Genomic DNA, 10,543 nt, shown 5'->3' with positions numbered 1-10,543 from the left:
AAAACATTCTAGATCTGCAGCGTTAGTGCAGGGAAACGAAGAAATGATTGATTGTAAGAGGTTATTGTGCATGTCACATTATCACTCTTTCTCCTTTCCTTTGCTAAGCAACCTACAGCCGATGAAGTATAGTCAATTTATTTGGTTATTCTTGATTGGTTTGGTTCAGTCATTTCTTACAGGTAGAGCTGTCTTTCACTGCTTGTAATACACAAAACGCCAGACAATCAGACTATAAACATATGCGAGGCACTTTCAAAATTAAGAATTCGAAATGTTATGGAAATGTTTTACCTTTTTATTCGGTACAAAAATCAAAACTACAATGATAGTGTGACCAATTCACCGCAATGGTCCTTGACAAAGTGAAAATTGCATAGGATGAACGTAAATTCAAAAGCAATCGTTTTTTGACCGATGTTTGCACGCACTATTAAAGTCGACACTTTGAGACAAGTTTTCAACAGCCGACTGAAAAGTACATATCAAAAATAAAACAAGTTGCCTTAAAACAGTGAAAAAGACCAGGTTTGCACTCTCAGATTCTATCCTACATGTGCAGATTTTAACACTCGAGAAATTGTCGAATGGCATACCCCAGTACTCTCCATTCTTCGTTTAGTTGATTTCCTACTAGAGGAATAGACCCTGATTTCGATAGGGTCTATGCTAGAGTCAATTGACGTAAAGTAATGAAAACACAGACGACCAAAGCCGCGATGGAAGAGAACATCTGATTTGCACCAGCTTCATCATCCGGGCCATCTGTAATGGAATATGAAATGGCAGATGAATCACTTTAAATGAATTACAGCTGTGACGTTTTAAAATATTTTAGCTTCTTTTTGTTCTTTAAACAGATACACCATCCTGCAGTCTAAAATTTTGTTGAAATACAAAGTAGTTACTTTACATCACAAGTCATCATCTACAAATGCGATCTCATTGCTGATAAATTAATTGCAGTCCGAGTGAGTATTTCATCGAAATATGGAATAAAATTGGATATGACGAAAAAAACAAAACCGTATCGACAAGTTGACTATTAGGTTTTTTAACCTGGTTTTGAGTGCAGGGGTTGGTAACTACATTTTACAAACAGATAGCAACAACACTGCACAGGAGGACAAGAAGTGGAAAGCAGCGACACTGGAAGCAATGCCAATGTACCTATTAGTTCTAATCACACGCAGTGTGTGATTGCAGCGAATAATTCATTAGTCCTAATCTTTGTCTGAAGACTTTATAATCAGAAGTTGAGAGGTTTTGAAATATATGAATCTCAATGATATCGTACTATTATGGTGCTTTCTGGCCTTTGAGGCATTGTTTCCATAGTGATGGGGATTTTACCATGACACAGTTCAAGAATCCTGACTGATGACACTACAACTAAACACATTATTTTGTATAGTGTGTCCGAGTCTAGATTTTTCGCAGAATAAAATATAAACTTCAAAAGGGTACCCGTTTGAGAAAATGAGTAGGTTTGTCACCAAATCAGGCGATGATCATTCTAAAAAATCTAAAGCTATGCTTTGTTTCGTCGATGAAACCCCACAAAGACCCCTGGACACCTACCGCAGTTCTTTTCCCCGGCATTCAATGATGCATCACAAGTAGCGCCCTCAGCGGTGTAATCTACGCAGCCTCCGGTCATCGTGTCATTATTGCCAACTGTCAGGACACCAGCGGTTTGCGCAGCATCACAGGCGTTTGGCACATTGCTTGGATAATAATCTTATTTAATATGTAGAATGTCTACATACGACTTGTGTATTCAATAAAAAAATCACCGTACGTGAAATAAGTGTAGGCCTATAGGCTACGTGTTGACTGGCACTATACTGAGTGGCTATGGCTGCCTGGCTCGGGCCCGGCGAACGCACTGCATAATCATCAATGTTTAGAATGTCTACATGACTTGATTATTTGATAATGAATAACGGTACGTGATATTACTGTACATGTCGGCTAGCCAAACGGAGCGGCTGTTGCTGCAGGGCTTGGGCCGTGCTTGGGCCCGTTGTCCACTGCTGCACAGACATAAACTCAAGGTGAGAAAGCTTTTCACAGCCCGATTTCATAAATCAGCGAAATTCACGAACTCTGAGCGTTTCCGGTGATAAAAACTGGTCAACGGTCAGATGGTTGGATAAACAATCGATCGACCGGCCTCTTTTGCCTAAATTCATACCTTACCCTATGCTACTGGCGAGAAATCGTCTTGAAATCGGCTGGGCACACCAACCCAGCGCCGGCCATTTTGAATAAGCTGCATGCAATGTATGCGCCTGTGCGTACAACCCTTGTTGGCAGATGACGTATTGTCTTTCAATTGCTCTTCTCTCATTGGACGCGTACATTGCATGCAGCTTATTCAAAATGGCCGGCGCTGGGTGGTGTGCCCAGCCGATTTCAAGACGATTTCTCGCCAGTAGCATAGGGTAAAGTATGAATTTAGGCAAAAGAGGCCAGTCGATCGATTGTTTATCCAACCATCTGACCGTTGACCAGTTTTTATCACCGGAAACGCTCAGAGTTCGTGAATTTCGCTGATTTATGAAATCGGGCTGTGAAAAGCTTTCTCACCTTGAGTTTATGTCTGTGCAGCAGTGGACAACGGGCATGCAAGCACGGCCCAAGCCCTGCAGCTACAGCCGCTCCGTTTGGCTAGCCGACATGTACAGTAATATCACGTACCGTTATTCTTTATCAAATAATCAAGTCATGTATATATACATTCTAAACATTGATGATTATGCAGTGCGTTCGCCGGGCCCGAGCCAGGCAGCCATAGCCACTCAGTATAGTGCCAGTCAACACGTAGCCTATAGGCCTACACTTATTTCACGTACGGTGATTTTTTTATTGAATACACAAGTCGTATGTAGACATTCTACATATTAAATAAGATTATTATCCAAGCAATGTGCCAAACGCCTGTGAGAGTCCAGACGCTATCTTCCAACTGGAAATGGCTTTCTCCACCTTCACCGTCGGGATTATTCGGGTTGGGGTACAACCAGATTGAGCCTTCCAAGTTATCTCCTGCGGCCAGGTTTTCATCTCCATCATTGGTTAGGACAGCAGTGATGGTAATTTGTTGTGCAACGTTTGGATAGAACGTTAAAGAACAGGCGTCTGTGACTGTAATGGTTGGCTCAGCGATATCTGTGTGTTGTAATATTCAACATCTGTAACTTTCGTAAAACGTAAATAGGTCAGACAAGTACTAGTTCAAATCTCTTCTTAATTTTTTAGCTTGAAAAAAAAATTGATCACTCACTGTAAGAGGGGCCTACCTCGTATATCGTATATTTGTATGCTGACTTAAAATGTATCCTTTCAGAAAAAATACAACCTATTAATATCTTAGTTAGAAGTCCATCATGCAATGCTCCCCACCCAAAATTTTTAACTTACGAGGATTAAACGTTACAAGATTTTCTGGCCCATTTTCATTTCTTTCTCAATATGCGGAAAAATCTTACTCCCATCTTTGTTGTAGCTTGCCAAAAATGTGATATTTCAATAACAAATAAAGTATCTCAAGCCTTGTCCTCGAAACATCCGGATATGACCCAAAAAAGTAATGTCACTTAGCTACGTTTCTACTCAGATAAGAACATTAAAGCTCCATAAGCTGCATCTTTTGGCTATTTTTTTCAGAACTTATGTTTTGTGCTTTCCCTACACTTTCTGCATTGAATCCCTAAACTTCAACACAACCTATATGAGTATAATCTCCAGTGTTATTGTTGAAAATTGTATTCAAGTCCGGACCAGAATTCATTTGTAAACAATAAACAATGATCACTACACATATACAAGCTGTGTTGACAAAAATAATCCTCGAAATTTTAGCATGACAAACGGATTAGGGTCAGACATTGTAGTTGATATACAGAAGCATAATACTGATAGCTTGCCACAAGTTACAGTTTATGTCCCTTTAAAAGACCAAGACTTGTTCCTTACTCGGTCCACAATGCACGGCTGCCATCAACGTTGATATCACACACACAATGCGGAGATCCATTTTGATCTGTAAAAATCATAAATGAGAAAAATACACACTATGGTATCAAATTTTCTGTCTGTCTGTCTGTCTGTCTGTCTGTCTGTCTGTCTGTCTGTCTGTCTTTGTCTGAATATATGCCTGAGTCCGAGCAATCATTATGTCTTCCTGTCTGTCATGAACTTATCCAAACAACTTTTAAACGTAGGGTACAATTATGGGTGTTGTATATTATTGCTTATGGTTAGAGTGTTATGCTATTTCTTTCAGCTCCAACCTGAATATGATCTGAGTGTGAGAAGATCGATAAAGCTATTTACCCGATGAATTAACTTTACTGCGGGCTTCAATCTGTCGTTTTACAAGAAATTATTCGCTATTGCTACGTATGATGTAATATATTATTGATATCTTAAAGAATACATTACAAACTTTCCCGGAACAACCATTTCTTTCTGGCAAATATTGAGACTACCAACCTTTACGACTCGGAGGACCCATACCCCACACTGTTACCAAAGGTTCACTGTTAAAATACATGAACAAACTCCCTAAATTCGTCAATGCCTTTTCGTAGATAACTTTGTTCAAATCTAAGTCACTAGTCGCATATAATTCTCAGTAAAACCCCTACTTTAATACCCCGAGCAAACTTTGTACCAACGTAAAAGTTTCCCCATTCTAGAGTTTCGGGGTAACAGATTTAGTATGACAAGCATCCCCCAAACCCCCAAAAAACAACACATTTTCGGCCGACTCTCGTGATAGTGTTTTCTTTTAAAACGCAGAACATCTCAAAATAATATTAAATAATTAATATTTGTCTAATCTGACCTCCAAATTCGAAGAAGATATTATGGTCAATCCTTCATGACGCACCTGCTGGAGTCACAAATTCACCCCAAACAATGTCCGTGACCTGAATTTACACACAATCTGAATGAGACACTGTATTACTTGTTTTTTATCTTTTGTAATTACTGTATAAATAAATTGACAATCCATCGACAAATCTATCTTTTAATGCGACCAACTCAGTATCTGTACAAGAACAGACAGGGCTACAAACAAAGATTTCATCCATGTTGGTAGAGACCAGTAGTGCGTTGACACTTCGCCTTTAGACAACAGCAACAATAATCTATATAGTGCTTCCATGTTTTGTGTATTATCAATACATATTGGTATGCATACAGTGAAAGTTTTGTGACTGATAAAATACAAGGGAGACCTCATATGGCGAAGAATTCAAAAGCTACCGGCAAAAGCTTCAGCTGAAGCTTGCAACGTAAAGCTACGAAAATCTCTCGCCGACCACAATAAGTACTGCCGATTCAGATGAAAGGCGTGTTGTACAACGATGTCTAAATTGTAGATTTTCAATAAACTTTCAGGACAAGTAGCGGTGTTTTAATAGCTTTCCATTGTCGGACCAGTGTCTCCAAAATCGTTTGTTCAATACTTTTCTTCTGTATTTCAGCCAAAGTCTCTTGACCACTCACTCTAATAAACTGAAACATCTAGTGTTCGATTTGTCGACACAGACTCCATTATCTTACACGCATATTTTTCAGTCGCAAGCAACAACCAATTTTGTTATCATCTATCATTTGTTTTTTTTTTATTCAGTCTACCATCCAACAGGCATAAGCCCAATTACAGGATGAGGTAATAACCCACTAACCCCCAATGGAGCACTGAGGAGTAAAGTGCCTTGCTCAAGGGCACAACTCCGTACTGGAGTCTCGAACTCACCATCCTCCGACAGTGAGTCCGTTACTCTGGACCTACCGGGTCTTGAACCGGGTCTCGAACTCACCACCCTCTGACAGTGAATCCGGTACCCTAACCACTGGGCCACGGTGCCTCCACTGGGCCACGCTGCGAGCGTCTCAACATGGTGGACATAATCTCTGTGGCAGATCAAGAAAATACAGCCGACACACAGATACACCATAAAACAACTCTCTAACGTTAGGTAATTGATAGCGAAACATAAATTGCCTAGAAATGGCTCTCACAGACAAAATCCATCATTGTCAATCAGTAAAACGTACGAGATAAGCTTCTTGAAATCAAATGTGAGAGAAACTCTAACCTACCTACATTCAAAAAATTAGCGGCCAATTTGGAAGAAAACGATCCTGATCTCGTTGCATGTTCACAAGTACAAGCGAAGAATGAACAAGGTTTTGCCACTTATCTCGTTGTAAGATATGTATGCTACCGAAAAATGTATACGTAACAGTCAAGTATGCAATACGATTTTCCTCTAAATATTTAGAAAGTCTGACTCACCAGAAGGACCTGTGTCTACTCAAGATGTGAAATTATCCCAAACCAGGGCAAAACTGAAATGAGCCGAGCAGATACCAGGTGTGAATTATTTCACCGTAAACTGTTATATGAATAATTATAAACACTATCAAAAGCATTTATTTGTCCGCATTGTCATATTATAAACCACTTTGCGTTTGTGTAGCCTTGGCAACTTCAAAACAGTGTGTGTTACAAAGCAATTTACTGAATCACGTGACAGCTTGCTATTGAATGGTCAATGCCAACTTGCACAGCCATACCAATTAGCACAGCAGAATTGAGAGTTGTGTTTTTACAACCATACAATCTAGTACCGCAAAACTGACAACTATTTCTTTAATTTTGCTCAAAAAACAAAATGTTGTATTAAACATTGTCACCAGGAACCATATCATTCATTGGCAAGAGTACGAAAATGAAATCGATGTGGTACAAGCATGGAGCTCTCTACTACCTCCATGGTACAAGTAATAACGTCAGCAGATACACAATAGTGACGTGTTTGTATTCTGTATCAATTGGTAACGTCAACGAACTCTTGTATGAAAACCAGGGCGTGATATAGAAACGGCATGACCTGAATTCGTGCATGGAGATAGGTTTCCGAAACACAAATAGTGGCCTGCTTGTGGAAACCAACGTCTTGTTAAGATTGATTGTCCGACAGGGCGTTCTTTCTATGCTCTACGTGACTGTCAGAAAACAGGCAGACTATATGCCTTTGATGCAGTTAGCTGCTGACAACATACTCTGGATTTGTCTTTATCTTGTAACGATGAACTTCCAGGGCGCTATACTATAGAGCCGTAGACTGGTAATGCAAACAGTGTACAACCGGACAACAATCGCACTTCACCGCTATCAATCCTACAGGCATTCTTGCGGATCATGAACTGCAAAGTTTGATCGTTTACAGGGTGGGGCGGGGGGGGGGGAACAAACAGTGTTTGGTATCAGTATATGGATGGATAATGAAAAACATCTCTCCTCACATTGTCACTCATTGAGCTAGCATAGCAGTGACACATTTCTACCCTCACCCTAGCTCTCTGTCTGTCAAGGTTACCGCCTATAGGCCTACAGCATCTCCCACGAGATCCACAACAGCGGCGGATACGGACGGTTCCCTCGCAAAGCGAAAGAAAAGAGGGCTTTGAGTAAGTTTAAAAGTGCATCTAAGCACATCGTACGCCTAGACGAGGCGAGTGTGGTCGAAGACGGAGATCGACCTCAGTATAGATTCAAAATCGGCTGTTTTCAACGTGGAAATTGAGCGCAAAAAAAAATCCGTTGCGCGAGTCTGCGGTATTGCCTATGCAGTCAGCAGGGTTGTGGTACGTGGGAGGCCTATACTCTGTGGCACACCGCCCGGCCCTGCCACGCATAGCTACCTTAACTCTACATATGCACGCTTTTCATTTTACCCTGCTGTGTTACTATTGACGCATTAGATATATTTGGTCGTTAGTTTATCGAATTTAATTTTGCGATGGGCTAAGATAGTTCTTGAGGTACCAACTCGTCCTCGCAAAGGGTGTTCTCTTTTGCATTTTATTTTCTCTCTCATTCACTTATGTATTTGCATGTTTAGTTTTATTTACAACAGATTTATCAATAGTAAAATTTTTATCAGCAGATATGCTACAGCAGACATTAATATTACCGCCAACTTTTGTATATTTCCTTGCTCTCCTATAGAAACAACGTTAATCGGCTCTCACTCTCCCATGTCTGTCTGTCTGTCTGTCTGGATCTCTGTCCCTCTCCCCATGTCTGTCTGACTTCTGTCTCTGTCTGTCTGTTGTCTGTCTGTCTGTCTTACTGTCTGTCTGTCTGTCTGTCTCTCTCTCTGCGTCTCTCTCTGTCTCTCTCTCTCTCTCATTCCATTCTGAACAACTTCAGCCCAAAACAACTATCTTATTTATCAATATTTGTTTTATTACAAAGTTGTGCATGAAATACAGTGACACATATGGGTGCTAGGAAATCCATCAAATTAAGTTGCATAAAGAGCTTTTGTATTTTCCATGAAGAATCTTAAAATATCCTTGCGGACGTGTCCAACTGTTTAACGACAAAATCCATATTTTTCAAATGACCCTTGCCCTACCCATTTATATGGATTTTCTGTCTCATTGTTCAGTTTATATTTTGATCTTTTCAATTATTCTTCCTAGTATTAGTTCAACCAATCAATGTAAATGACTTTGAGCGTAAAGCTCCTCAATTGGACGAATTCAAACAAGAAAGCAGCAGCGCTCTTGTATGGATACTATCGACTCACATGAAATTGAAATGCGTCACGTGAAATGTAGCGTTACTGACAGACATAAACTATACTGTAGTCTACTTTGTTTTAGACGATCAGTACATACGTTCGCTTTTGAAAACATGATCACAAGATCAGAACTATTGTGTTTTGACTAAGTTCAATGATAAATTTACAGGAGTTTCTTCAGCACGACATACATGCTTATCATGAAAGTGGAAAAGGAAACATATGCCTTGCTTGCACCGCTGCCGTCTCCATCTGTAAATGAATAATAAAATTAAAATATAGTCAGGTATTTACAACGATGAGGAGCATATCCGATTGCTATATAACTGTTGAATAATTAACTACAGGAACTACTGTAACGTAGATTGTAGACAACGATCAATTTCTACTGGCTATTGTGGTAAATAGATCGATCAATTATCAGACAAATTTTCCATTTATATATATATATATATATATATATATATATATATATATATATATATATATATATATATATATATACCAAAACTTGTTTGTATCTTCTCAGAGGGGTAAAAGTGCTCGATGCAGAGCAATATTACAATAAATATGAAAACCGAACATAGGTACCAAACGTACTGGATGTGTTCTCATATTTATTGTATATATATATATATATATATATATATATATATATATATGTATGTATGTATGTATGTATGTATGTATGTATATATAGTATGCTATGTGTGTGTCACTGTGCAAAATATGCATTCGATAAATGCCGACAACAAGATCAAAGTCTTTGCTTATTATTGATTGTAAAATAGAAATGCCAAAAATATAATTTAGAAAAGGACATCAGACAAAAGTAAAAAACAAATCTTAAGTCATACTGCTAAAAGTTAGTCATGGTTCCATCATGACAAGCTTACAACATTCCTGAGAGCGCTGGCTTGTCGAATCAAAACGATTACATACGTTAAAACCACAGACAGTAAGGGGGAATTCCCCTCTACTGTCTATGGTTAAACAGCAAACTTGGTCGCTTGTAAAGGAAGCATGTCCACAACGTACACACACAATTATATGAAACGGTATAATTTACTAAGCTCTTGGCCTTTGGCCAAACGTTAGATGTACACATGCGTTATCTCGAGTCGATTACAATGATACTCACCGCAGTCAAGTTCACCAGCGTTCACGGTCGCATCACAGGTCGTTCCTTCAACAATAAAGTCTTGACAATCCCCCGTGGCAGTGTCGTTGACGTTACCGACTGTGAAGCTCGCAGCAGCTTTGGCAGCGTCGCTCATCACGAGACCAAGGCACAACTTTTCAAGATCTTCACACTTGTCCTTAGGAATTCGCACCGTTGTCGTGCCAACCAAGGTCATACTGCTACCAGCGTCGAGCCTAGTCTCGCATGCCAGACCTCGAACCTGCATGCGACGCGAGCGGCGAAGCCGCGAGCAGCGAGTAACCGCAGGTTACGAGGTCTGGCAAGAACCAACTGCTCAGGAATGTGATGACGTCAAAAGTGGGCTGTCTTTCCTATGCTAATAAGTATAACTTTGGACCACCGCGTACAGACGGCCATAACGCATTTTCACTGTACTTGTCCACCACGTTTCACATATGACTGTGACATATCTGTGCCGAAAAAACGCTCAAGCAAAAATCTACGGCGAGAATTTATTTGTTAGGCCATTTACCACCAGCTCATCGGCAGTTGAATGGGGCCAAAATCTGAGCTTCGTTTGAACGGAGCAAAATGAAAAAGCAAACTCCATAGAGGATGTCGACGATCAACAAAATGCAATCGCAAGCATTGAAGCAAGGCCGGAGCAATCTTAAAATTAGAGATTGGCCATATTTTGTCGGCAAATTCACGGAAACGTTGTCTCCTTCCAGATAATCTGGCATGGCTACCTCCTGCTTCGGTTTCAGACTGTCCATCACCA

The 10,543-nt window shown here is 40.0% G+C and overlaps 1 protein-coding gene and 1 long non-coding RNA gene across 2 annotated transcripts; both read right to left on the bottom strand.

Moving 5' to 3' along the window:
• Nucleotides 1–279: 279 nt before the first annotated feature.
• LOC139141454 (uncharacterized) lies at nt 280–6,491 on the bottom strand. Its single transcript, XR_011554181.1, has 5 exons — nt 6,320–6,491; nt 3,982–4,048; nt 2,904–3,174; nt 1,582–1,761; nt 280–765 (listed from the first exon to the last, which is right to left on the bottom strand). It is a non-coding gene; the product is annotated as an uncharacterized lncRNA (long non-coding RNA).
• A 1,766-nt stretch (nt 6,492–8,257) lies between these two features.
• On the bottom strand, nt 8,258–10,125 carry LOC139142277 (uncharacterized). Its single transcript, XM_070712159.1, has 2 exons — nt 9,760–10,125; nt 8,258–8,870 (listed from the first exon to the last, which is right to left on the bottom strand). Exons 1-2 carry the CDS (start codon nt 10,025–10,027, stop codon nt 8,782–8,784), a joined length of 357 nt encoding a protein of 118 aa, XP_070568260.1. The 5' UTR covers nt 10,028–10,125; the 3' UTR covers nt 8,258–8,781.
• Between the last annotated feature and the right edge of the window lie 418 nt (nt 10,126–10,543).

Source organism: Ptychodera flava, chromosome 10 (assembly GCF_041260155.1).
Source record: "Ptychodera flava strain L36383 chromosome 10, AS_Pfla_20210202, whole genome shotgun sequence".
Taxonomy (NCBI): Eukaryota; Metazoa; Hemichordata; class Enteropneusta; family Ptychoderidae; genus Ptychodera; species Ptychodera flava.
The sequence above is the reverse complement of the archived record's forward strand: the minus strand, read 5'-3'. Positions and strand labels throughout refer to the sequence as shown.